Consider the following 27,685-nt stretch of genomic DNA (forward strand, 5'->3'; position numbering starts at 1 on the left):
GATGTAAACTCTACATTATCCACATGGTGTCGCTGTACACCACAAAGTCTTGAAGCTGGAAATGAAGCAGTGATAATTAAAAAGGAAGGGAAGGAAGCTTCATTTCGTCACCAGCCGAGAAAAGATAAAAATGGCGAGGAGACCGATGACTGAAAACATGAAGGTGCAAAGTATGATCTTGGTGTGACAGCGATACGGAAAGTGCAGTACTTTTGCAATGCTGTTTTCCAGGCTCCGAGGCCTGAGAGCCCGGCGCCTGCTCTTGTTCTCGCTTCTGTTTCTTGCAGCCTGGGAGGCAGGGAGCGGCCAGATTCATTACTCTGTCCCAGAGGAAGCCAAACACGGCACCTTTGTGGGCCGCATCGCGCAGGACCTGGGGCTGGAGCTGACGGAGCTGGTGCCCCGCCTATTCAGGGTGGCGTCCAAGGATCGCGGGGACCTTCTGGAGGTAAATCTGCAGAATGGCATTTTGTTTGTGAATTCTCGGATCGACCGGGAGGAGCTGTGCGGGCGGAGCGCGGAGTGTAGCATCCACCTGGAGGTGATCGTGGACAGGCCGCTGCAGGTTTTCCACGTGGAGGTGAAGGTTAAAGATATTAATGATAACCCACCAGTTTTCAAAGGCGCAGAGCAAAGGATATTTATTCCTGAAAACAGACAACTAGATTCACGGTTTCCACTAGAGGGCGCCGTGGACGCAGACATTGGTGCCAATTCTCTTTTAACTTACACGCTGAGCCCCACTGATTACTTTTCTTTAAAGGTAGAGACAACAGACGAACTCAGTAAATCCCTTTCGCTTGAACTGAGAAAATCTTTGGATAGAGAAGAAACACCAGAACTTCAGTTATTACTGACAGCCACCGACGGGGGCAAGCCAGAGCTGGAGGGGACAGTTCGGCTGCAGATTACTGTGCTCGATGTTAATGACAACGCCCCACTGTTTGACCAGGCCATCTACAGAGCACAGTTAGTAGAATCTACAGTGAATGGGACATTAGTGACGACGTTAAATGCCACTGACGCTGATGAAGGTGTTAATGGTGAAGTTGTGTTTTCCTTTGGCAATGACGTTTCTCTTGACATTCAAGAAAAATTCAATGTGGATTCTCTTTCAGGAGAAATTAGAGTGATCGGTGATCTAGATTATGAAAAAACAAAATCCTATGAAATTCAAATAAAGGCAGTTGATAAAGGGACTCCCTCCATGTCAAATCACTGCAAGGTTTTGGTGAAAGTACTGGATATAAATGATAATGCTCCAGAGCTGTCGATCACATCCTTGTCTTTGCCCATCAAAGAGGATACTCCACTTAACACTATCATCGCACTCATCAAGGTGTCCGACATCGACTCAGGTGTCAACGGGCAGGTGACCTGCTCCCTAACTCCTCATGTCCCTTTCAAGTTGGTGTCCACCTTCAAGAATTACTATTCGCTTGTGCTGGACAGCACCCTGGACCGAGAGACCACAGCGGACTATAAGGTGGTGGTGACAGCCCGCGACGGGGGCTCGCCCTCGCTGTGGGCCACGGCCAGCGTGTCTGTGGAGGTGGCTGACGTGAACGACAATGCTCCAGTGTTCGCGCAGCCCGAATACACTGTGTTCGTGAAGGAGAACAACCCGCCTGGTGCGCACATCTTCACGGTGTCAGCGATGGACGCGGATGCGCAGGAGAATGCGCTGGTGTCCTACTCGCTGGTGGAGCGGAGGGTGGGCGAGCGCTTGCTGTCGAGCTATGTGTCTGTGCACGCGGAGAGCGGCAAGGTGTTCGCGCTGCAGCCTCTGGACCATGAGGAGCTGGAGCTGCTGCAGTTCCAGGTGAGCGCGCGGGATGCTGGTGTGCCTGCCCTGGGCAGCAATGTGACTCTGCAGGTGTTTGTGCTGGACGAGAATGACAATCCACCCACACTGCTGGGGCCTCACGCAGGCAGCGCAGTGAGCGAACTGGTGTCACGGACAATGGGTGCAGGGCATGTGGTGACAAAGGTGCGCGCGGTGGACGCGGACTCTGGCTACAATGCGTGGCTGTCCTATGAACTACAACCTCCTACAGGTGGTGCGCGCAACCCGTTTCGCGTGGGTCTGTACACTGGTGAGATTAGCACCACACGCTCCTTAGATGAGGTCGATGTTCCACGACAGCGTCTCTTGGTGCTGGTGAAGGACCATGGAGAGCCAATGCTGACTGCTACCGCTACCGTGTTGGTATCTCTGGTGGAAAGCAGTCCGATTCAGAAAGCCTCTTTGCCTGTATTAACCGGTGCAGTGGGTTCCAAGGCATCGCTGGTGGATGTCAACGTGTACCTGATCATCGCCATCTGTGCCGTGTCCAGCCTGTTAGTGCTCACTTTGCTTCTGTACACAGCGCTGCGCTGCTCCGCGACACCCACTGATGGAGCCTGTGGTCCGGGGAAGCCCATGCTGGTGTGCTCCAGCGCGGTGGGGAGCTGGTCATACTCGCAGCAGAGGCGACAGAAGGTGTGCTCTGGAGAGGGTCCACCTAAGACCGACCTCATGGCCTTCAGCCCGGGTTTAGCCCCAGGTTTGAACATAGCGGAAAGAAGTGACCACGCAGAAGTAAATTCAGATCTTTCTGGTAATGTAAGTCCAAATTTGAGCTGTGGCTTCAAACTTCTTTTTAGATTTAGTTTTATTTTTTAAGTCATTCTTTAAATGGAACTTAGAGTGTATTCAGAGTGTTCAGTGACATGTTGTTAACTGTCTTTTCGAACACTCTAGTATTTGCAGCTGCAAAAATAGATCTAAGAATCAAGCAGTGTTTGTACAAATTATTCTATTCTTTTATTTACATGGTCAAATACTTCTTAAAAATTCAGTGCTATTAGTGTTAATTTTGGGTAGTGGTGGTGTTAGGGACGGAGCCAAGTGCTTCATAAATGGTAGACAAGCACAGAAAGGCTGGTCACTTTTAACATAGTCTCTCAGTTCTTGTCAAGTGTCTTGCTCTGCACAAATCATTGTAGAAAAAGTTATAGAACCCATGCATTTTCTATCTACACTGCTAAATTTCAAAGTTGGAATTAAATAATAATTTTAAGCACTATGGTCCAAAATATATCTGTTGTTGGTATTTTGGTTTCCACATTAAAATAGCCAACAATTTCCTGGTACCATTCCCTTGTTTAGAAGAATAATTACTATGTGAACTTGTGTCTTAAGCAATCCAGTCAGTTGAGTCCCACCCATTTATTTGCCAACATCCCCAAATTCTTCTCTTCTTTTACTCCTGATACTTTATTAGATGAAAATTTTATTCCCTTAACAGATTATATTACCTAAGGCAAGAAAAACTAAGTTTAGGATAATTACTATTTTTATTTGCTTGGTTTTTTTTTTTTACAGTCCATTGCATTTGACTAAATATTTAAAGTTGCTTTCAATGCAATACCTTTGCAGAAATCAAAATTTAAATATTGTTTAAAACCCAAGATAAAAGATCAAGAGAAAGATAGTAGTAATTTCCCCAAACCAAATTTTACTACATACAAATCCCTAATGCATATCTTTGTAAAGACATGAATGTAGAAATAAGAAAGAAAGAAAATTAATTTTTTGAGACAGGGTTTCTTTGTGTAGTCTTGGCTGTCCTGCAAGTCACTGTGTAGACCAAGCTGGCCTTGAACTCAGAGATCTCCTTGCCTCTGCCTCCTGAGTGCTGGGATTAAAGGCACTACCAGGTTGAAAGGGAAGTTCTTTACACCAGTTGTTCAGATGAGGAATACTGGTCTCTTCAAAGTTTGATTCATAGTCACTATGCTGATCAACAATGAGATAATGAGTAACATATTAGGCAGTATTTTACAGCAGTTTCAATAACCAACTGATATACATTTAATATAGGTCTCTCTTTTTTTTTTAACCATTTAGTCAAAAGCTTGTTAAATTTGTGAATGTTTCTTTGTGTGTGATGAGATAGGTAGGTAGGTAGGTAGGTAGGTAGGTAGGTAGATAGATAGTGAGTGAGTGAGTGAGTGATGCACACACACAGAATTAGATAGTGAGTGAGTGAGTGACGCACACACAGATGTATGTGTATGTATGGGTATAGTCACCTGTGCATGTAGGTGTGGAGGACAGTAGTTAATGATAGTTGTCTTCCTCAATTATTCTGTACATTTTGTTTTGAATCAGGTAGCTCATTTTTTTTGGCTAGACTTTTAGGGCATGCATATACTGGGGATCTGAAGTGAGGTTCTCAAGCTTGCCCAGCATGCACTGTATTCACTGAGCCATCTCCACAGCCTCTAACATGATGTTTTACTTCTTACATTAAATTCCGAGGTTACATAATGATTAAGTGAATGATTGGATAAACATCCAATTATACTGAAAAGCCCCTTAAAATCTCCTCTGTAAAAGTACAACACCAATAGATGTGCTAACATGGAAGGAAGGAAGCTCAGGAGGTCTCAACCCTAGATCAAGAACTACAGGCAACCAAGGAATGCTGAGAGCAGGAGTTACAGTTTCCCCAGGGAAGAGCACACCAACTGGTTATTCAATACCAAATGGCCAGCCCTGAAAACGTATATACAAGTAACACTATATAGCCTGAGCCGGTTGTATTTAGGTTCACACACACACACACACACACACACACACACACACACACACACACACAAATTAAAGGAAAATAAGCCATAAATTTAAATCAGAACAAGGGAGGGTATATAAGAAAGTTTAGAAAGAGGAAGGAAAAGGGAAAAATGTAAAATAGTCTATGGAAAATTGTTGCTTAGAACATTCAAAGACATAAGCCTAAAGCATGTTTCTGCAACTTTCCATATATTAATATTATGGCACACAGTCTTTGGGAAAGAATAACCAAAGAATAATTTTGGAGTAATAATGCTAAAAAGTAACATTCCAATTTTCTCTATATGTGACATAAACCTTATAGGATTATACATTTGGAAAGAATATATTCAGAAATCATAATGAAAAATTTCTTCCTCACTTACATTATTATGTCTCCATAGCTATATGCATGATTATTGTCTTTAGAGAGACATTCAGTATTTACCATCATCCACTCAACAATTGTATATTGACAGCCTGGCATATGAAAATCCCTGCAATAGAACCCAAAGCACACACTAACACTCACAGTATAATCTAAGTTCCTGGCCTCAAGAGGACATTTATCCTGCTTACAGTAATAACTGAGTTAGAGAAGGTGTTGGATTTGGTGTAATGTTCCCTTTTCAATTTTCTTTGTAAAAGTAAATACCATCCTATATGTGACTATATGTAGGCTTATATTTTTCAAAACTGATTGTAATAAGGGTTCTTATGTGCTTTAACCTCCCTTCTAGCCCACCACCCACCAGAGGTAGTAGAAAGGAAAGGTTAATATGGCAAAAGAAGATGTGGGCCTGTTTAGAAATAGCTCTTTAGGGGTGCTTACAACTTTAATTCTCAAGATAGCAGCAGTTCAGTTCACACAAATCAGCAGTGGTAGCTCGATCCACTTACAAACACCATTCATGAATCAGCAATGGCAGTTCAATCCAGAACAAACCACAAGGCTCTGTCAAGAAGCCACTAGAATATCACAAGAAGTTCTTTGGTGCATTTCTCTCTATGAAGTCAGTAAAGAAGGCAAGGTGAACCAATGCCATAGCATCCTCAGTGAAGACTTCCCTCAGCAAAGCCCAACGAAGACCAGCAAAGAGTTGCGAGGAGAACCAAGGACACACTTGTGGTCTACTGTCTGTTCAGTTATATTTTTATACCCTTTCCAAATATCATGTGCTCTCTCAAGCACTGCACTAGCAAAATAGCACTGCCCCCTTTTCAGGCAGCTTCCAGCAAAACACCACACATCTGTTGTCAGCAAAACCTAAGACAGTTCCCAGACAAACCTCACATGGCACAACTAAGTTGCCAAAGAAAGCAGAAGTTTCCACTTTACGTGATGTTTTAAAAGCAGAACATGCTTAACATGTTTTCTAGAAATGGTACATATTGTAACTTTCTTCTTTATGCAAATCATTCTTAGAAAACTGTAATTCTTGTGACAGCAGGTGAAGAGTAAACTAAAGCAAGTCCATGAAAAATTCTCTGAAAGGAGAAATTAAAATAATAAAACCAACTAGGCATGGTGGTGTATACCTTTAATACCAACACTTTGGATGAAGAGACAGTAGATTTCTGAGTTTGAGGTTACCATGGTGTACAGAGCAGGTTCCAGGATTGCCAGGGTTACACAGACAAACTCCATCTCAGAAAAAAGATGAAACAACTGGGAGTGATAGAAAATTTTAAAGCTAAACTGAAAAATTGTAAGTAGAAGACAAACAATATTGTCTTTCTTTTTACTCAGATAAACTTGAATAATGTTGACACTTGGGGTAGAATGACATAACTCATTATATTAATAAGTTTATTTGTAGTGGACTGGAGAGATTATTCAGTGGTTGAGAGCCCTTGCTGCCTTTCCAGAAGACCCAGGTTTGAATCCCAGCTCTCACATGGTGGTTAATAACTATTTGTAATTCTAGTTCCCAGAGATCTGATGCACTCTTCTGGATATGCAGTTATCTCAGAGCACTTTACTGAAAGATTAATCATAAAATGTGACTAGAACCCAACATCCTTTGATAGTACCAAATGATTTGTCTGGAAGAGCTCAGCTTACTGGCACATACTTATCCTTGAGTGGTGGAGGCAATAGGATCCTTATTTATTTATTTATTTATTTATTTATTTATTTATTTTGTTTTTTCGAGACAGGGTTTTTCTGTGTAGCCCTGGCTGTCCTGGAACTCACTCTGTAGACCAGGCTGGCCTCGAACTCAGAAGTCTACCTGTCTCTGCCTCCCGAGTGCTGGGATTAAAGGTGTGTGCCACCACTGCCCAGCAGGATCCTAATTTAAAGGCTATCCTGTGCTACAGAACAAGTTTCAGGCTAGCCTAAGATATAAGTGAAACTGCCTTAACAAGTAAATGAAGGCACAAAAGCCACTAATAACAATAATAAAACCCAAATCAAACAAATTTGACCTTAATGTATTTGGATATGCCTTCATACAACTACATTGTAATCACAAAGTTTAAGATGAGCACATTGTAGATATAAGTACAGGGAGACTATTCTTTCTGTGTTATAATGACTTATATAAAGGTTAAAAGGTTTTTGGATTGGTTAATTCTACTAACTTGGGGATGAATCTCAAATATTAATTGGTATTATAAAAAGACATGGGTTTAGAATGACAAAGTTTGGAAGGTGACTGTAGTTTTTGGAAAGCTACTGTAATATAAAGGAAAAACATAAATATGGAGCAATGTTGTCATTTAATATTTAACATAAACATGAATGGATTTTCCGTTGTTAGTTGATGTTCTTGTCCCACTCAGAATATTTCAATGTTTTTTCTTCCTTCACATCATTTAAATGAAATGCATTCTTTCATGTCCTATTCTTTAAATTTATTTAAAAAGTTTCATTGTGCATATTCATTGTACAGAGTACTGTTTTATGTAAGGGCATTTTCATACAGGTATACAAAGCACATTGAATATTTCTCCCAGAGTCCTTTCCGCTTTCTCCCACTGTTCTTCTTCATTCCACTAGACCCTTCCGTTCCTCTAGATAGTGTTTTCTTCTCTCTCTCTCTCTCATATATAATGCTATAAGTACTTATATGTATGTGTGTGTTTATACCTGATTTTATGTATCTATATAAAATCTAGGAACCACTATTAAGAAAACACACGGGATATTTTTCTGTCTGAAGTAGTATTAATATATTTTCTTAATATAGTTATTTCCAGTTGAATTCATCTTACTACAAAAATTAATAAGTGAAATAAGTTTAAGACACTGGACTCAGAGAAAAGTTATTAGTGCCATTATTAGTTTTTCAAGACAGAATTTCCTCTCTTTTAGCCTTGGTTGTCCTAGAATTCGCTTTGTAGACTGGACTGGGCTCAAATCAGAGACCCACCTGCCTCTGCCTTCCAAGTGCTGGAATTAAAGGCATGTACCACCATACCCAATTCCAAGAAAAATTATTAATGATCTAGCTCCGGAAAAATCTTCCATTGCTGCTTTTAACTGACAGTTTAAATTTTGCAGTTCATTTTATTTTCCTCTAAGAAAGCTAAAAGCAAAAATTTTATCTTACACAAAGTTACAAGTGTGCAACTTGACAAGAACTTTGCTGACATCCCTCCATTCATTTCAAATAATCCCACACCATCTTTATTTGAGCTTCATATTTTTACATATGAAGAAGCCAACTAAAAATTAATAAAGATATTCTCAAGTAACTAACACTAAAAAGAAATCCGTTTATTCTTCTTGCATGATAATTCAAATATAATAATAGATAAGAGAATGATTATAAAATAAAAACATATTTTATATAAGAAACTAATGTAATCAGCCAACAATTTAAAGCTCAAAATTATAAATAACAAAGGTGTATTTAAACACATATTCAATAAACAGAAATACTCATAGATTCTGTTGTACTTGAAGAAGCAATAAAAATTGTAATATTACAAAAGAATTGAAACCAGGCTATACAAGAGATACTTGTACATCTGTGTTGGTATCATCACTATTTACAAGAGGCAAACAGACGCTCATGGATGGTTGAATGGATACACAAAATGCTTTGTATACACAATGGAACCATTCGGCATTAAAAAGGAAAGAAATCGTGTAAAACGCTTCAACACTGGCGAAACTTCAGGACATTGTGGAAAGCTGAAAAAGCCAGTCTCAAAACAAAGGAAAACGAACTCAACGGCAGAGCAACAACTTCAAGAAATCTTTTATGGTTTAACTTACACGGTAGTGAAACTTAAACAAGAGTAGAATGGTGGTTACCATGGGCAAGGCCAGGGAAACTGTTGTTATCTAATCTGTATAAAATTTAAGCTTCACAAGAGGATAAATTTGCAACATCGTGAATATATGTAGCACTATTGAAGTTCACAATGCATTAATGCATACGTTTCATATTGACAGTTAAATACGGTAAAGTCATATTTACAGTTAATAAGGTAAAATTCTAACCAGTTTAGCCACAGGGTGTCGCTGTCTACCAGAGAGTGATCTCTCTCTTGGAAAGAAAACACTCAGAGCTTCTTTGTTACTCCAGATAAAACGACAGGAGAAGCAGCAGGATTTGAGCAGGTGTTAGAACTTATATTTTATTTTATTTAAAAAATGATCATTTAATTTGATCAACTCACGGAGGACTAGAAGTGATGCCTTCTTTGAGAGGGGGCCCAGAGGTCAGGCAGTGTCTGCTGCTCTTGCTTCCTTTCCTCGCAGCCTGGGAGGCAGGGAACGGCCAGCTCCACTACTCCGTCCCCGAGGAGGCCAAACACGGCACTTTTGTGGGCCGCATCGCGCAGGACCTGGGGCTGGAGCTGACGGAGCTGGTGCCCCGCCTGTTCAGGGTGGCTTCCAAGGACCGCGGGGACCTTCTGGAGGTAAATCTGCAGAATGGCATTTTGTTTGTGAATTCTCGGATCGACCGGGAGGAGCTGTGCGGGCGGAGCGCGGAGTGTAGCATCCACCTGGAGGTGATCGTGGACAGGCCGCTGCAGGTTTTCCACGTGGAGGTGGAGGTGAGGGACATTAACGACAACCCGCCGCGATTTCCAATGACAGAAAAAACTATCCAGTTTTCCGAATCTAGGTCGCTTGACTCAAGGTTTCCTTTAGAGGGAGCCTCTGATGCAGATATCGGAGTAAATGCTCTTCTGTCCTACAAGCTCAGCCCCAGTGAGCTTTTCTTTCTAGATGTTCAAACAAGCGACGAACTAAGCCAATCTCTGTTTCTTGTGCTGGGAAAATCTCTGGACAGAGAGGAGGATGCGGAGGTGAAATTGTTACTGGTAGCTACTGATGGAGGCAAGCCTGAGCTCACCGGCACTGTTCAAATACTCATCAAGGTGTTAGATGTGAATGACAACGAACCTACTTTCCCCCAATCCGTTTACAAAGTACAGTTGTTAGAGAACACTGCAAACGGAACCTTAGTGATGAAATTAAATGCTTCTGATGCAGATGAAGGATCAAACAGCGAGATTGTGTATTCACTCGGTAGTGATGTGTCTTCCACCACACGGACTAAGTTTCAAATCGACCCCAACTCAGGAGAAGTCAGAACTAAGGGAGAGTTAGATTATGAAGAAAGGACATCCTATGAAATCCAGGTCATTGCATCTGACAAGGGAACCCCAGCGATGTCAGGACATTGTAAAATTTCAGTAAAACTTGTGGATATCAATGACAATACGCCAGAAGTCTCAATAACGTCTCTCTCACTACCCGTGCAAGAGAATGCTCCCCTGGGTGCTGTCATCGCCCTCATCTCAGTGTCAGATCGTGACTCGGGAGTCAATGGGCAGGTGACCTGCTCCCTGAGTCCTCATGTCCCCTTCAAGCTGGTGTCCACTTTCAAGAATTACTATTCTCTCGTGCTGGACAGCGCCTTGGACCGGGAAGCCACAGCTGACTATAAGGTAATGGTGACAGCGCGGGATGGGGGCTCGCCCTCGCTACGGGCCACGGCCAGCGTGTCTGTGGAGGTGGCTGACGTGAACGACAATGCTCCAGTGTTCGCTCAGCCCGAATACACCGTGTTTGTGAAGGAGAACAATCCACCAGGAGCGCACATCTTCACGGTGTCAGCGATGGATGCTGACGCACAGGAGAATGCGCTGGTGTCCTACTCGCTGGTGGAGCGGAGGGTGGGCGAGCGCTTGCTGTCTAGCTATGTGTCTGTGCATGCGGAGAGCGGCAAGGTGTTCGCTCTGCAGCCTCTGGACCATGAGGAGCTGGAGCTGCTGCAGTTTCAGGTGACTGCGAGGGATGCTGGTGTGCCTGCCCTGGGCAGCAATGTGACTCTGCAGGTGTTTGTGCTGGATGAGAATGACAATGCACCCTTGCTGCTGCCTCAGGGAGCTGTGGGAGTTGGCGGCTCAGTGAGCGAGCTTGTACCTAGGTCAGTGGGTTCGGGCCATGTAGTCACCAAGGTGCGTGCCGTGGATGCGGATTCTGGTTACAACGCGTGGCTGTCATATGAACTGCAATCCACAGTGGGCATGCGTAGCCTGTTCCGCGTGGGTCTGTATACAGGCGAGATCAGCACCACGCGAGCCCTAGATGAAGTGGATGCGCCACGCCAGCGCCTGCTAGTGTTGGTGAAGGACCATGGTGAGCCTTCGCTGACTGCCACAGCCACAGTGTTAGTTTCTCTAGTTGAGAATAGTCAAGCTCCAAAAACTTCATCAAGAGCGTTGGTAGATGCTGCTGGCCAAGAGGCGTCTCTGGTGACTGTTAACGTGTACCTGGTCATCGCCATCTGCGCGGTGTCCAGCCTGTTGGTGCTCACGCTGCTGCTGTACACAGCGCTGCGCTGCTCAGCGATGCCCACTGATGGAGCCTGTGCTCCGGGGAGGCCCATGCTGGTGTGCTCCAGCGCGGTGGGGAGCTGGTCATACTCGCAGCAGAGGCGACAGAGAGTGTGCTCTGGAGAAGGCCCCCCTAAGACTGATCTCATGGCCTTCAGCCCTAGCCTATCCCAAGGTCCGGAATCAGCAGAAGAGAGACAACCACCCTTAGAGGCCGAATACTTAGGAAAGGTAGGTCTTTAATATTTTTTTTTCTTGTTAAGAACATCACTATTTCTGTATTATTTATGATTCCTGTTCATTACTTAGACCTAAAGCTGTACTTTTATTTTATATCACTGTGCTGTCATGGGATACTTATGAATTAAGTATCAAATTCTTGCACATTGAACAATTCTCTTAAGCATTCTTACTTTCACAGTTAGGTTCATAACTAAATCTCTGTGTGAATAACTTAACCTTGAATAATTGAAAAGGGGGGAACCTGATTATTTATTTATTTATTTATTTATTTATTTATTTATTTATTATCATGGGTGTGCATGATGTTGGTGTGCAGTTGTATTCCTACAGTGTATGTGTGTGCCTCAGTAACTAGCTCTCTCTACCTTCTTGTGGGTTGCAGAAATCTAAGGTGGGCTCCCAGGTTTGCAAAGGGAAAGCTTTACCTGCTAAGCCGCCTCACTGGCCCCAAGCTTAACGACTGGATATTGCTCCTAAATGTTTTCCTTTCAGAAACGTAAGAGCCAAAAGTAGAGCCAGGTGTAGTGGGACACACCTTTAATACCAGCACCCAGGAGACAGGCAGGAGAATCTCTAAGAGTCCAAGGACAGCTTTCTTTATATAGTGAGTTCCAGGACAGCTGGAAATAGTGAAATCCAGTCGAAAAAATAATAAACCAAACCCAACCCAACCCAACCAAACCCAACCAAACCAAACCCAACCAAACCAAACCAAACCAGAACAAAACAAAAGCCAAAGATCAAATCCCCCACAAATTAGACAACTTACAGGGTTTTAAATATCTTTAGACACAGCTTTCTATCCTTCTTATCAGAGTCTGTTTAGAGTAGTTTAGTTTTACTCTGAACATTTCCCAGGTTTGCTCTTTGACCTCTTAACTCCAGGACTCTGATCTTATCTACCATTGACCATCGCAGTACATGTCAACACTCAGGAATGTGTGGCAAACTTCTATGTGTCTTAATAAAGAAAATAACCTCTACTGGGCCAATTAAACACAAACATAATAATAGTAAGAATTTTAGGTTTTCAGGCAAAAGAGAAAGGAGCCCCTTCAATTTTTAGTATTAAAAGACTGCATCAAGCTGGGTGTGGTGAAGCATGCGGTTAGATCATAGCATTTGGGAGGTAGAGTCAGGTCAGTTCCATCCTGACCTACTTAGCAAGTTCCATGCCAACAGGGCTGAATAATTAGACCTTGTCTGAATACAAACTGGGTTGGCCAAGCACCCAGGTCTTTTCCTTCTCTTTATGTAAGTGAAGAGTATTCACTTACACATAAAGGACCCATAAGAGTGGTCAACAGTCATCATCCTAGTGTCAGCATCCTTGGGTTGATCCGTGCAGGCTTCCTTCTGTGAAGATGCCCGACCATATCCCATTCTAAGCCGGGTTACACTTCCCATCACCCCGAGGTACCCTTTTATCTGACTAGCTTGTTCCTTGTGTAACTGGAGTTTGTCCAAAATGGAAGGTCTTGCTGTATGGCTGCATTTCCACCAGAAACTCCTACAGTGGGTATTTAAAACACAGGACCTGACCAGTGAATGTTACATGTGTGAAGCATCTTCTTCTTCTTTTTCCATTCAAAGAAAGATGTATTTAGGTGAGATAATTGTCTAAAACTGTTTTCTGGCATTTAATCACTAGCTGTCTTTCAGTGGATTCATGAGCATATTGATGACCTAAATACTTGACTGCCACTAAGTGATCTTAGCCTCAGCCACTGCTCACACTATCCATTTCAGTCTGGGAATCTGATTTTATTGGAGTTGGCAATTTGGTGGGTGTATCTTGAACTTTAAGTGGACTTCACTCTTAATAGAAATCTATTATCTTCCCAGAGTTGATAAGTCTTAAAATTAGAAGTACGTTATTTCCTTGATAATGAGAAAAGTTTGCCATAAATTCGAAGTCCATAATGTTTTAAAAATTGTATCTCATTTTCAAATTAATCTTCTAAGATATGATCATTAGAGTGCCAACAGACATAGTAATATCTATAGTTGATTCTTAGAAACACCCTGTTCAGAAATAAGTTAACTTCTGCTCTTACAGAGGACCTGCATTTGGTTCCTTTGAGCCACATTGTGGCTTGCAACCATCGGCCCCCTTAGGCATCAAACCTGCATATACATTGATGTAGGCAAATCACTCATACATATAAATATAAAATCTTTAAAAAATAATTTTATATTAGGGGGATAGCTGAGGGGAAGGACGCTTGCCCTTTAATGGAGGAGGTCGGGCATGGTGGTGCACTGAAGCCCAGCACTCAGGAGGCAGAGGTAAGTAGATCTCTGAGTTTGAAGACATCCTGGTCTACAAAGTGAGTTCCAGCCAGGCATATACAGTGAGGCCCTTCCTCAAAACAAAGCAACAACGGTAAAAATCTGATTATGGATGAGAAGCCCTCGATTCAGTCACAAGAACTGAAACAAACAAACAAACAAACAAACAAACGATACTACTTAGAGTCAAGTTTCTAGTATTTTAGGAGCTGTCATAGCAGAATCTATCAGAAATTGTTTGTTATTAATAAATGTCACTAAAGCAACTCTTCACTTATCATTTTTGAAAGGTTAATTTAAATATTCATTAATTTTTGGTATAATATTTATAATTTATGTTATTCTAAATATAGATAATAAACTTGAGTTAATTGAACACTGGATTTTACTCAATGAAACACAGGAAACCAAACCTTGTATGGGAACATTTTCTTCTAATACTTCAGTTATGTGCTATATTTCTCTTTAAAGTCTTTTGCCTATAAGCAAAAATCTGCACTTTTTATCTACATAAATACCTAAATTTGCACTTTCCATTGAATATTCTGGCCCAACTTTAAGATGCTTGGAGGACTCATCTCCTATGTTTATCAGCGAATTCACATCAATCTTCAGAATATGTCATTACCCAGTCTTGTATATGTTGCCTACTGACTCATGTTGCGAAATTATTTTTCCTTTTGTAATTTTTAAAATTGACAATGTGTTCAACCTTTCTTTAACATTTATTTATTTTGTGTGTATGTACATGTGTAAGTGTGCATACATTCCGTGGTGTGAGTGTGCCAGTTAGAAGACAACAATTTTCAGGACTCACTGGGTCACAGGGGTTGAAATCAGGTTGGTAGGCTTGACTGCGCTGAGCCATCTCTCAGGTCCTGTTTATTTATTTTGGGTCTGGGTCCTCATTTTAGGCTGACTCAAGATCTTTTTGCCTTAGCCTCCTAAGTCCCGGGATGTCGTTCTGAGTTAGGAGTGACTATCAAAGAAAGATCACTAGCTCTTTCTTTATGTGATGGGTGTATATCACAGTACTAAGCAATGTAAAACCCTTTAAAGTCACTTGATACAGAAATCCATCCAGAGTGGTGATCACTAAAACCACAATCATTTCATTTTGTTATCATTTAAATACATACATGCAAATTGTAATATGTAAACAGTGTGTGGGCATTTAAAAAATGTTCTTAATTTGGTGTGATATGAGTATAATATTCCAACCATACAGTGTTGTCCTGTGAGAGGAAATTCATTGATAAAAGAACTTCACTGTATAAGACTGACTCTGGGCTGGGGATACAGCTCAGTGTCAGAGTTCTTGCCTAGATTCTCGAGGCACTGGGTTAAATTCCCAGTGAGTAAGAAATCGAATGAATGAGATCTGGCTTATTTATAAAAGCACTAGAAAAGACAGTTATCAAGGATACCATGCTTCAGTAAAGGACCTGGGGTGATTTACAAATGTTCTAAATTAATAAATGCAGGTAAGTTTATTGCCACGTAAGTTGTAAATTGCCAGAATTATATAAAACATATATTAGTACATATGCACACATTTATCATATATTTTCATGCCTTATACCTTCATTGTCACAAATATCAAAGACTTATATTTCTATTATATGTCTGGCATCTTGAATAGAGATTTCACTCAGACACCATCAGTTAAAGCTCCTTTAAAATTGTAAAGTCTGTATGTACTTACAAACAGTGAATCATATTAAAATTCATGTTAAAAAACTGTTGTGAAAATTTAATGGGAAAACTCTTGAAGAGAAACAGAAAACAGTCAGTGTGCCGCCTTATAATACAGGAAGTTCCATTATTAGTAATAATGCCATGAACTGGAGAGTATGAAATTGTAAGATTACGTTTTGATAAAACAAAAACTTTGGTGACTGTTGGAAGGAAATCACAGGTCAAAATACAAATGTTGCAACAATTCAAATTAGGCATATAAGAACGAAAAATAAGTACATTAAATACTTACACATTTAGCCACTTGGTGTCGCTGTCCACCACAAGTTCCTTCAAAGAAGAAACAGCCGGTATTACACATTCACAGGATCCTTTCCGTCATTGTCTCAGATAAAATGGTAACGGTAAGGTGTTTAAGATGTGAAGAATAAGAAACTAAAAATATTTAAGAAATTTTGGATCGGCGAGAGAGCAACCAAACATTCGGAAGGGACTTGCGATGGTGTTTTCTCAGAGAGAAGATCGGCATCTGCTGCTCTGGCTTCTTCTCTTTGCAGCCTGGGAGGCAGGGAGCGGCCAGCTTCATTACTCCGTCCCAGAGGAGGCCAAACACGGCACCTTTGTGGGACGCATCGCGCAGGACCTGGGGCTGGAGCTGGCTGAACTGGTGCCTCGCCTGTTCAGGGTGGCGTCCAAGGACCGCGGGGACCTTCTGGAGGTAAATCTGCAGAATGGCATTTTGTTTGTGAATTCTCGGATCGACCGGGAGGAGCTGTGCGGGCGGAGCGCGGAGTGTAGCATCCACCTGGAGGTGATCGTGGACAGGCCGCTGCAGGTTTTCCACGTGGAGGTGGAGGTGAGGGACATTAACGACAACCCTCCAGTATTTCCAGTAGCCACAAAGAATCTTTTTATCTATGAATCTCGGCCGCTGGGCTCCCGGTTTTCGCTAGAGGGCGCATCAGATGCAGATATAGGAACCAATTCGTTGTTGTCTTACAGTCTTAACTCAAGTGAATACTTTTCTTTGGATGTCAAAAGAAAAGATGAGGAAATTAAGTCCCTGGGACTCGTGTTGAAAAAACTTTTAAACAGAGAGGACATTCCTGAACATAATTTATTGATAACTGCAGTTGATGGTGGGAAACCTGAGCTCACTGGCACCACTCAAGTGAAGATCACTGTTCTAGATGTGAACGACAACGCCCCAGCATTTGAGAAGACATTCTACAAAGTCAGATTACCCGAAAATGCTCCAAATGGTACTGTAGTAGTGGATGTTGATGCCTCTGATTTGGATGAAGGAGTAAATAAGGACATTGTATATTCTTTTCACCAGGATATGTCACTTGAAATCCTGTCAAAATTCCACTTAGACCCAATCAGTGGATACATCACTGTAAAAGGTAACATAGATTTTGAGGAAACCAAATCTTTTGAAATCCAGATAGAAGCAGCAGACAAGGGAACCCCTCCAATGACAGATCATTGCACGGTTCTAGTTGAAATTGTGGACGTCAATGATAACGTGCCTGAATTGGTCATCAAGTCATTATCACTTCCTGTGTTAGAAAATTCTGCACCCAGCACTGTCATCGCCCTGATCAGTGTGTCTGACCGTGACTCTGGAGCCAATGGACAAGTGACCTGCTCTTTGACCCCTCAGGTTCCCTTCAAGCTGGTGTCCACCTTTAAGAATTACTATTCTCTTGTGCTGGACAGTGTCCTGGACCGAGAGACCATCTCTAACTACAACGTTGTTGTGACTGCCAGGGACGGGGGCTCTCCTTCTTTGTGCACCACGGCTAGCGTGTCTGTGGAGGTGGCTGACGTGAATGACAATGCTCCTGCATTTGCGCAGCCGGAGTACACAGTGTTTGTAAAGGAGAACAACCCTCCTGGCGCGCACATCTTCACGGTGTCAGCGATGGATGCGGACGCACAGGAGAACGCGCTGGTGTCCTACTCGCTGGTGGAGCGGAGGGTGGGCGAGCGCTTGCTGTCGAGCTATGTGTCCGTGCACGCGGAGAGCGGCAAGGTGTTTGCGCTGCAGCCTCTGGACCATGAGGAGCTGGAGCTGCTGCAGTTCCAGGTGAGCGCGCGGGATGCTGGTGTGCCTGCCCTGGGCAGCAATGTGACTCTGCAGGTGTTTGTGCTGGATGAGAACGACAATGCGCCCACACTGCTGGGGCCTCACGCGGGCAGCGCAGTGAGCGAACTGGTGTCACGGACAGTGGGTGCAGGGCATGTGGTGACGAAGGTGCGTGCTGTGGACGCGGACTCTGGCTACAACGCGTGGCTCTCTTATGAGCTGCAGTCAGCAGCGGGCAGTGGACGTCTTCCCTTCCGCGTGGGTCTGTACACCGGTGAGATCAGCACCACACGTGTCCTGGATGAAACAGATGCCCCGCGACAGCGCCTATTGGTATTGGTGAAGGACCATGGCGAGCCGGTGCTGACAGCTACAGCCACCTTGCTTGTGTCTCTGGTGGAGAGTGGGCACACGCCAAACACCCCATCCCGGACTTTGGTGGATTCTGCCGGTAGGGAGGCTTCGCTTGTAGATATCAACGTGTACCTGATCATCGCCATCTGTGCCGTGTCTAGCCTGTTGGTGCTCACGCTGCTGCTGTACCTTGCACTCAGGTGCTCCACAGCGCCCACGGAGGGCGGTCCTGGGAAGCCCATGCTGGTGTGCTCCAGCGCAGTGGGGACCTGGTCATATTCGCAGCAAAGAAGACAGAGGGTGTGCTCTGGAGAGGGCCCGCCCAAGACCGATCTCATGGCCTTCAGCCCAAGTCTTACACCATGCCCAGTTAATCAAGATAAAGAAGACAAACTGGTTGGAGACATTGATTTCTCCATCAAAGTGAGTAAATTTTCCCTCTAAAATATTCTTATTTATATGCCAGTATTTTCCTTTTTTGGGGAGATGGCGTTAAAATGAACTATTCTATTTATGTTCGTTCTGTAGAGAACTTTACACTCGCTAGTATTGTCATTAAAGCTATGGGTTCTTTGTCTTATCACTCATGGGACATTAGCGTTCTTACAACTACACAAAAGAGGTTAACAACGAAGAAGTTTTACCGGTATAGTAGTTTAAAAATTACATAGAGACTTATTTTCAACAAATTACTCAAATGGAAAAGAATGTGTCATTGGATTAAAAATATTATTTTAAAAACATTTAAATATGTTGTGGGAGTATTAAATTTTATTCCACAGTGGTTTTTAATTTAAAATGTAAGATTATGTGTGTGAGTGATATGTACAATACACATGAGTGCTCTTAATCACTAGCTATCTTTCCAGCCCCTCCAAGGCGATATTTTAAATATTTCCATTAAAAGTTATGAGAAATCAAAGCAAAACAAAATTCTGAAAATGCTATGTTGTCCTAATTTTTCCCAATTGAAAAATATTTTAATTTCTGCTGGTTGTACTAGTATACACCTTTAATCCCAGCACTTGGGAGGCAGAGGCAGGCAGATTTCTGAGTTTGAGGCCAGCCTGGACTACAAAATTGAACATGGAGTCATGTTCAATTTTCCTTGTTACCGGAGAGAACACTCATGGCATTGTGGGTAGTCTAGGAGAGACATGGAGTGGAAGGGATGAGCGTCAGTGCTCCTCCTTCTGGACTCTGTTTTCTTTCTTCCCTCTGTTTATGTTTGTCAGCAGCAGCAGTGCGTGCTGGTCGCATGTCAGGGGTCTTACATGGAGAAAGACTTTCTCTGCAGCATTGCAAGTCCCCATGATGCTTTACTTTCATGGGGTTCATTCAAGGCTGGCAATGCTCAAGGATAGTGCTCTTGGGGTCATAGAGTGGGAAAGTGCAGGTGCTAGGTGCCTACAGCACACTCCAGGAGAGCAGCACTCACAAAGAGATACATGGGTTTTCTTTATTAAAGACAAGCTCTTATGTAGTTCTGAGTGTCCTGGAATTCATTAGGTAGATCAGGCTGGCCTTGAACTCACAGAGATCTGCCTGTCTCTGCCCCCTGAGTGCTGGAATCAAAGGGGTGCACCAATACACTTGACTGAAATACATATTTTCTTTATTATTCCTCTTGCTTATTTCCATTTTCTTTCCTAGAATCATCTTTTTCTCTTTCTCCATTCAAGTATTTGCCACAGCATGCTCAACCTCAGTTCGATACTTATTTTATCAATCTGCTATCATCCTGTGGTAGGTTACAGGGTCATTCAGAGTTTTTGTTCCTTGATATGGGACTTCAGTCTTCTAAAGCAGCTCTTCTTGAAATTCTTAAGAAGAGTTTCAAAAGGACATTTTTGAAAGTTTTTGAGGTAGGGTCTCAAGCAGCCCATGTTGTTCTTGAACTTGGGCAAATATGATTTGAAGAGTTTTGAGTGGGCTAGAGAGATGGCTCAGCAGTTAAGAGCACCGATTGCTCTTCCAGAGGTTCTGAGTTCAATTCCCAGCAACCACATGGTAGCTCACAACCATTTGTAATGGGATCCGATGCCCTCTTTTTGGGTGTCTGAAGAGAGCTATGGTGTACTCACATAAAATAAAATAAATAAATCTTGTAAAAAAAAGAGTTTTGAGTGATATATACATATATACTCTAAAAAGTGAATAATTCACTAGCTAATTAATTAATGTATATGTCACATATAGCGCTCAGAGGACAAGTTTTGGGAGTTGACAATATCCTTCCTCTATGTGTTCTGAGTTTAAGAATCAAATTAAGATTGCCAGTTTTGCATGACAAGTGCTTTTTGCCCACTAATCCACCTCATCGTCCCCATACTGAATATAAATAAATAAATATTTATTTCAAATGAATAATGTATTAGTTATTTCTCTTGTGGTGGTGACAAAGTGCTAATAAAATCTACTTAAGGAAAGAAGGGTTTGTTTTGGTTCATGGTTCTGGGGTAACTACTGCCCATCACAGGAGGGAAGTCTTGGCAGCAGGCCAGCTTGTCCTGTAGTAGGAAGTAGAGAATGATGAATGGTGGTCCTCTGTTGATTCCTACTTTTTATCTAAAGCAAATCTCCTGCAGGGGAATGCTGCTGCCCACATTCAGGATCAATGTTCTCACCTCAATTAACACAGTCTAGCAAATCCCTCACAGACATGTGCTGAGGTTTGTTTCTATCAGGATTGTTGAAAATCAAGTTAGCAACAAGATCGACCGTCACAAATATTAGTTTTTATCCCGTTGGATCTCAAATCTATGTATCTCTAGGCTCTGTAAATAAAACAAAGGAAGGGTACTTCTTCTGACTTCTTCCAGTGTCTTACCCACAGAAGATGATTACAGACTTTTGATAATTAAAAAAAAAACCCTTTGAGTTCTTAGTGAGAGTCTGCTTGTTTCTGTTTTGACTCAGAAATTAGTTGTATGTGAGTGAGAGAGAGGGAAAGAGACGGTCTTTATAGAGAGGGGAGCTTGAAATTATTTTTGATAGTTTGATTTTTCTAAAAGAAAAGGTGTTTTCTAAAGAAATATGGAAGAGAGAAAGTTATGAATTTAGGATGAAAAGGGAGTTTGCAGATGGCCACTTATACCACACCCTCCCCCATTATGGTTCAATAGGAGTCCTCAGATGGCCACTTCCACCCATACTTTCTTTGTTAAGGTTGTACAGGAAATTATTTTGCTTTCCGGGAATATCTCCATTGTCCACTTAGATCATGGATGAATCAAGATCACACCTGGCAAATTTTGGTTTGAAAATTAAGGTAAAACACAACCTTTCTATGTTAAAATATATTCTCTTTAGATCAATATCATTAAAATATCAAACAATTTGCTTGTTTTTTATTAATTTTATTTTATTTTTAGTTTTTGTTTGCTTTTTTTTTTTTAAGACAGGGTTTCTTTGTGTAGTTCTGGCTGTCCTGGCACTTGCTCTCTAGACCAGCCTGGCTTCAAACTTTTTGTCTCTGGTCTGTTTGTCTCAGACGTTCAAGTGTTTGGACTAAAGGCCTGTGCCACCACAGCCTCAGCTTGGATTTTGTATCTTTATAAAATTAAAGTGTTGAGATACCATATGTTTAGAACTTGAGAGCTGACACTGGGCTAGTGATGCAGTCCAGTTGCTACAGTGCTTGCCTAGTCTGCAAGAAGCTTGAGTTCTATGCCCAGCATCCCATGACACTTGTGGTGGTGCATGCCCACAGTCCAGCACTTTGGGCAGGAGAATCAGACATTTCGGGTAAACTTTGGTACACTGTGAGTTCCAAGATAGCCTAGGATAAATAATACCCAGTCTCAAAAATGAAAAGAAAAGGAAACCAGTTGTGTTGGGTAACAGTAAACAGTATTTAAAATTTTCTGAGGTACTAATATTAAAACACAACAATTATCTTTAAAAGTATTATTTCAAAGGAGTGCACACATACTTAAACGGCGGCAAAGGAGTAATTAAAATCAAACAAAGGAACCAAACATGCAGTCTTGGTGATTCAAATTTTCAAAGAGGGTACAAAATAACTGTCCAGTTGCTTTAATCATGAAACTTCTATAGTTTGGGGGAGCTTTTAAATTGTTACAAACTTGACGGCTCATTCGGAACCTGTCTTGAATTTTCCTAATCTGCACCGCATTACTACATGTTTACAAAGTTTCTATTAACGACAGCTTGGTCTCTCTAAATACTAAAAGTCCACATGAAAAAAAAAAACTACATGAACTTCCACTGTATTAGAAGTTGGTGTTCTGATAAAACGAAAGATCACATACAGTCACTGGTGAGAATGAATATCTACAAAATATGTCTCTATTTTGCAAAACGGGAAACCTATTTGGAAAAGGTGAAGGAATAAATAAGACAGCTTTTAGTGGTGAGGATTTCTGCAACTCATACTTACAGTTTGGAGCCACATGATGTCGCTCTTTACCGTCAAATAGATCCTACAGAAGGCAGACTAAAAGAAGTCATTTCCACTCTTCTCGGAAAGCTGTATTTGCTAGTCCGAATCGGAACAATGGCGGATGCAGTGGCGATGGACTAACGGATTAGAAGAATTCTCCTAGCTCTGAGAGAATCCCTAATCAGAACAAAGCACTGTGCACTTGAAATGGAATTTTCCTGGGGAAGTGGCCAGGAATCCCAGCGCTTGCTTCTTTCTTTTCTGCTTCTTGCAATCTGGGAGGCAGGGAACAGCCAGATCCACTACTCCATCCCTGAGGAGGCCAAACACGGCACCTTCGTGGGCCGCATCGCGCAGGACCTGGGGCTGGAGCTGACGGAGCTGGTGCCCCGCCTGTTCAGAGTGGCGTCCAAGGACCGCGGAGACCTTCTGGAGGTAAATCTGCAGAATGGCATTTTGTTTGTGAATTCTCGGATCGACCGGGAGGAGCTGTGCGGGCGGAGCGCGGAGTGCAGCATCCACCTGGAGGTGATCGTGGACAGGCCGTTGCAGGTTTTCCACGTGGAGGTGGAGGTGAGGGACATTAACGACAACCCTCCCAGGTTCCCAACAACACAAAAGAATCTGTTCATTGCAGAATCAAGGCCACTTGACACTTGGTTTCCACTAGAGGGCGCTTCAGACGCAGATATCGGAATCAATGCTGTACTGACTTACAGACTGAGTCCAAATGATTACTTTTCTTTGGAAAAACCATCCAACGACGAACGGGTAAAAGGTCTTGGACTTGTATTACGGAAATCTTTAGACCGGGAGGAAACTCCAGAGATAATTTTAGTGCTTACTGTCACGGACGGAGGAAAGCCAGAGCTGACCGGCAGTGTTCAGTTACTCATCACTGTGCTGGATGCCAATGATAATGCTCCAGTTTTTGACAGATCTCTGTATACCGTGAAATTACCAGAAAACGTTCCAAATGGGACATTGGTAGTCAAAGTCAATGCCTCAGATTTAGACGAAGGGGTAAATGGGGATATTATGTACTCATTTTCTACAGATATTTCACCAAATGTGAAATACAAATTCCACATAGACCCTGTTAGCGGAGAGATTATTGTAAAGGGATACATTGATTTTGAAGAATGCAAATCCTATGAAATTCTCATAGAGGGAATTGACAAGGGACAACTTCCACTCTCTGGGCACTGTAAAGTCATTGTACAAGTTGAAGACATCAACGATAATGTTCCAGAATTGGAATTCAAATCTCTATCACTTCCAATACGAGAGAATTCTCCAGTGGGCACTGTCATCGCACTCATTAGTGTGTCTGATCGGGACACGGGTGTCAACGGGCAGGTGACCTGCTCCCTGACAAGTCATGTCCCCTTCAAGTTGGTGTCCACATTCAAGAATTACTATTCGCTCGTGCTGGACAGCGCCCTGGACAGAGAGACAACAGCGGACTATAAGGTGGTGGTGACAGCGCGGGATGGGGGCTCTCCCTCGCTGTGGGCCACGGCTAGCGTGTCTGTTGAGGTTGCTGACGTGAACGACAATGCACCTGTGTTCGCGCAGCCCGAATACACGGTGTTCGTGAAGGAGAACAACCCGCCTGGTGCGCACATCTTCACGGTGTCAGCGATGGATGCGGACGCACAGGAGAACGCGCTGGTGTCCTACTCGCTGGTGGAGCGGAGGGTGGGCGAGCGCTTGCTGTCGAGCTATGTGTCTGTGCACGCGGAGAGCGGCAAGGTGTTCGCGCTGCAGCCTCTGGACCATGAGGAGCTGGAGCTGCTGCGGTTCCAGGTGAGCGCGCGGGATGCTGGTGTACCTGCCCTGGGCAGCAATGTGACTCTGCAGGTGTTTGTGCTGGACGAGAATGACAACGCGCCCACACTGCTGGAACCTGAGGCAGGAGTCTCTGGTGGAATCGTGAGCCGGTTGGTGTCCAGATCAGTGGGTGCAGGCCATGTGGTGGCTAAGGTGCGCGCGGTGGATGCAGACTCTGGCTATAATGCATGGCTCTCTTATGAGCTGCAATCGTCAGAAGGCAATTCCCGTAGCCTTTTCCGCGTAGGTTTGTATACGGGCGAGATTAGTACTACGCGCATACTGGATGAAGCAGATTCGCCACGTCAGCGCCTTCTGGTGCTGGTGAAGGACCATGGTGACCCAGCAATGATTGTTACCGCCACAGTGTTGGTGTCTCTGGTAGAGAATGGCCCGGTACCAAAGGCTCCATCGCGAGTATCCACGAGTGTCACACACTCTGAGGCGTCACTGGTGGATGTCAACGTGTACCTGATCATTGCCATCTGTGCAGTGTCCAGCCTGCTAGTGCTCACGCTGCTGCTGTACACAGCGCTGCGCTGTTCCACTGTCCCCAGTGAGAGCGTGTGCGGGCCTCCAAAACCGGTAATGGTGTGCTCCAGTGCAGTGGGGAGCTGGTCATACTCCCAACAAAGGAGGCAAAGGGTGTGCTCTGGGGAGTACCCACCTAAGACCGACCTCATGGCCTTCAGCCCCAGTTTATCTGATTCAAGGGACAGAGAGGATCAATTGCAGTCTGCAGAGGATTCCTCTGGAAAGGTTAGTTTTACTCTCGTCTTTAACTTGACTTTTTCATAAGTGTCTTATCACTTTCTTCACAGATTTATTTATTACTGGATATGGAATTCTTGCATGGTGATAGTTTTCCTTTGGGAGTTTGACTATATCTTCTAGCATGCAAAATTTCTGCCGAGAAATCTGCTGATAAGCTTTACGGTGTTCCAGCTGCTGTCAAAATTCTGTCTTCACTGTTGATGCTTAACAATTAGTTTCTAGATGTGGCATTGCTTAGTTTCCTCCTCTCTGAACTATGCTAAGGTTCTTGGCTTTGACTATCCATTTCACCCGCAGATTTAGAGGGTTTAAGCCATAATTCCGAAGTTAAGAATTTTGCTGTTCTCTTCTCTCTGTGATTAACACAATACAAATATTAGCTCACTTAAAAAAAAACCAACAACCATTAAGTCTCTTAGTCCTTCTTCATCCTTTAACATTCTCTTTTAGCTTTGACTCTCTTCATAAGCAAATATTCCATCCTTGAGGCCACTGTTCCTTTTGCTTGGTCATATATTTATAATTGTTCTCCTGAAATTTTCAGTGTTCTTCAATTCCAAAATTTCTCTGCAGTTGGTTAAAACTCCATCTCTGTTGAAGTTCCCTTTCTGTTAATACTTTATTTTCATGAGCTCATTGGGCATTTTGTGTTGGCTAGTTTAAAGACTGCCAGAATTCATTCGCCTCTCCTCTTTACATTTGGCTTCTGTAGATCACAGAAATTCTTTTGTGTTCTCTTACTTTTCTCCCCTTTTGTTATTTGGTGTCAATGTTCCCTTATTTGTAGAAAAAAATCAGCCACTTCTCCCAATCCTTCTAGCAGGTTCTCATTGTCAGTTGTCTGAGAATCTGGGCTCCTCCAAGCCATTTGGGCAGATGTGTGCTCTCTATAGTTTTATGCACAAACGCCTAGCAGGGCCATCTACTGATTTCTCTTTTTCAGGGGCTGATAAATGACTCCCCTAGGTGTCTTTTCACTGTACAGATGCCCTGGAGTAAAGTCTCTACTCACCTCTTTCCTCTTTTCCACACAGTCTATGACTGGCCCAAAACTCATTAAGCAGGCCAGGCTGATCTGGAACTCAGAGACCGTTCAACCTCTGCCTCTCAAGTGATGGGATTAATGTATTAATCCACACCTGGATGATGCCTCTTTGTTGTTGTTCTGAATAGTTTTCAGGCATTAGAATCTGCAGTTTCCTATCAACGTGAGATACAGGTGAGACAGAAAAGAGTTTCTTGATCTGCCCAATGGGAAACAGTGAAATTGGCTCCTTGCTCTGCCCTTCTCATTTCCTCATTGGGAAGAGGCCATTAGTAGCATCAGCTTCGAATGCTGCTAATTGTCCTCACAAATGTGCTCCACTTGTACTCCGAGTAGCGAGACAGAAACCAAGCCTCTGGGTAGCGCTCTGCTCTCTGAAATGTAGGATGTAGACTTTGAAGTCCACTCTTCCACACTCCTTGGAGATAAGCTAGAAGCTGTTGTTTCCTTCTGCCAGAGCAGTGCTGTGCTAGGAGAAAAGACTATGATGAGAAGTTCCCGGTGTTTTTCACCTGCTTTGAAATGGCAGTTTTGAGCTTGCCTGTAGTGTACGGGCTTTTTGCTTCATCTTTAGGTTCCTCAGGATTGGAATAGGGCTGTGTATTATTCTTGACAATTTGTCTCTCTCCCACTTAGGGAAAAGGGGGTCTAGAACTTTATATGACATCACCTTACTGATGTCTGTAGCTCTGATGTGTATTTTAAAGTCATATATTCTTTTTTTTTCTCTTCCATTTCCTAGAGATTGTAAAGCACACTGTTGACTTGCCAAGGCATCAACCAATACTTGTATTGTATTGCAACCTTGAGAGAATTCCAGAAGCTTAGGAAATCACTCTGTGTAACTGCCCCTCCCTCAATTTATGTTACACTTGTGCTTTTGAATTATGCATAGATCCTTGACATACAATTATTATCTTTGTACTGTTAATACTCATTTATGTTTGTGTTTCTGAGTTCTTCTTTCTTCTGAAAAAGGTTCTTGAGTATTTTCCTATGGTCTGATAGTGAAGAAACCCCATGTTTTTGTATTTAGATGTAGCATTTAAATGCCACCTTTGAGAAATAGTTTTGTTAGGTATTTAGTGTCTAATTGGGAAGTTATTTTTTCCTATCACTTTGAAGATAACTTTCTATAGTCCCTTCATGAGAAGATGACTACCAAATTTATCATTGATGTATTGTGACTGTCTTAGTTTGGGTTTTACTGCTGTGAACAGACACCATGACCAAAGCAAGTCTTATAAAGGACATCATTTACTTGGCTGGCTTATGGGTTCACAGGTTCAGGCCATTATCACCAAGGTGGGAGCAGTGCAGCATCTAGCCAAGGCATGATATAGGCAAAGCTGAGAGTGCTACATCTTCATCTGAAGGCTGCTTGTGGAAGACTATCTTCCAGTCAGCCAGTACTAGGGTATTAAAGCCCACACCCACAGTGACACACCTACTTGAACAAGGCCACACCTCCTAATAGTGCCACTCCCTGGCCCAAGCATATTCAAACCATCACAGTGTCACAGTGACCTTTCTTCCTTCCTT

At 42.8% G+C, this 27,685-nt stretch overlaps 5 protein-coding genes across 5 annotated transcripts in view; all 5 read left to right on the forward strand.

The window, feature by feature from the left end:
• The first annotated feature begins 217 nt into the window (after positions 1–217).
• The window catches only part of Pcdha1 (protocadherin alpha 1), a 257,373-nt gene continuing 229,905 nt past the window's right edge, over positions 218–27,685 (forward strand). Inside the window, exon 1 of the mRNA NM_054072.1 lies at positions 218–2,605. Within this exon, the coding sequence (NP_473413.1) occupies positions 218–2,605 (2,388 nt within the window). The remainder of the gene's footprint in view (positions 2,606–27,685) is intronic.
• Positions 9,138–27,685, forward strand: part of Pcdha2 (protocadherin alpha 2) — a 248,457-nt gene continuing 229,909 nt past the window's right edge. The window contains exon 1 of the mRNA NM_198117.2: positions 9,138–11,638. Coding sequence (NP_932785.1) covers positions 9,251–11,638 — 2,388 coding nt within the window. The 5' untranslated portion in view covers positions 9,138–9,250. The remainder of the gene's footprint in view (positions 11,639–27,685) is intronic.
• Pcdha3 (protocadherin alpha 3) overlaps positions 16,021–27,685 on the forward strand; it is a 241,576-nt gene continuing 229,911 nt past the window's right edge. Inside the window, exon 1 of the mRNA NM_138662.2 lies at positions 16,021–18,509. Coding sequence (NP_619603.1) covers positions 16,140–18,509 — 2,370 coding nt within the window. The 5' untranslated portion in view covers positions 16,021–16,139. The remainder of the gene's footprint in view (positions 18,510–27,685) is intronic.
• The window catches only part of Gm37013 (predicted gene, 37013), an 889,226-nt gene continuing 884,121 nt past the window's right edge, over positions 22,581–27,685 (forward strand). Inside the window, exon 1 of the mRNA NM_001174154.2 lies at positions 22,581–25,083. Within this exon, the coding sequence (NP_001167625.1) occupies positions 22,699–25,083 (2,385 nt within the window). The 5' untranslated portion in view covers positions 22,581–22,698. The remainder of the gene's footprint in view (positions 25,084–27,685) is intronic.
• Pcdha4 (protocadherin alpha 4) overlaps positions 22,622–27,685 on the forward strand; it is a 234,969-nt gene continuing 229,905 nt past the window's right edge. The window contains exon 1 of the mRNA NM_007766.2: positions 22,622–25,083. Within this exon, the coding sequence (NP_031792.1) occupies positions 22,699–25,083 (2,385 nt within the window). The 5' untranslated portion in view covers positions 22,622–22,698. The remainder of the gene's footprint in view (positions 25,084–27,685) is intronic.

Source organism: Mus musculus, chromosome 18 (assembly GCF_000001635.26).
Source record: "Mus musculus strain C57BL/6J chromosome 18, GRCm38.p6 C57BL/6J".
Taxonomy (NCBI): domain Eukaryota; kingdom Metazoa; phylum Chordata; class Mammalia; order Rodentia; family Muridae; genus Mus; species Mus musculus.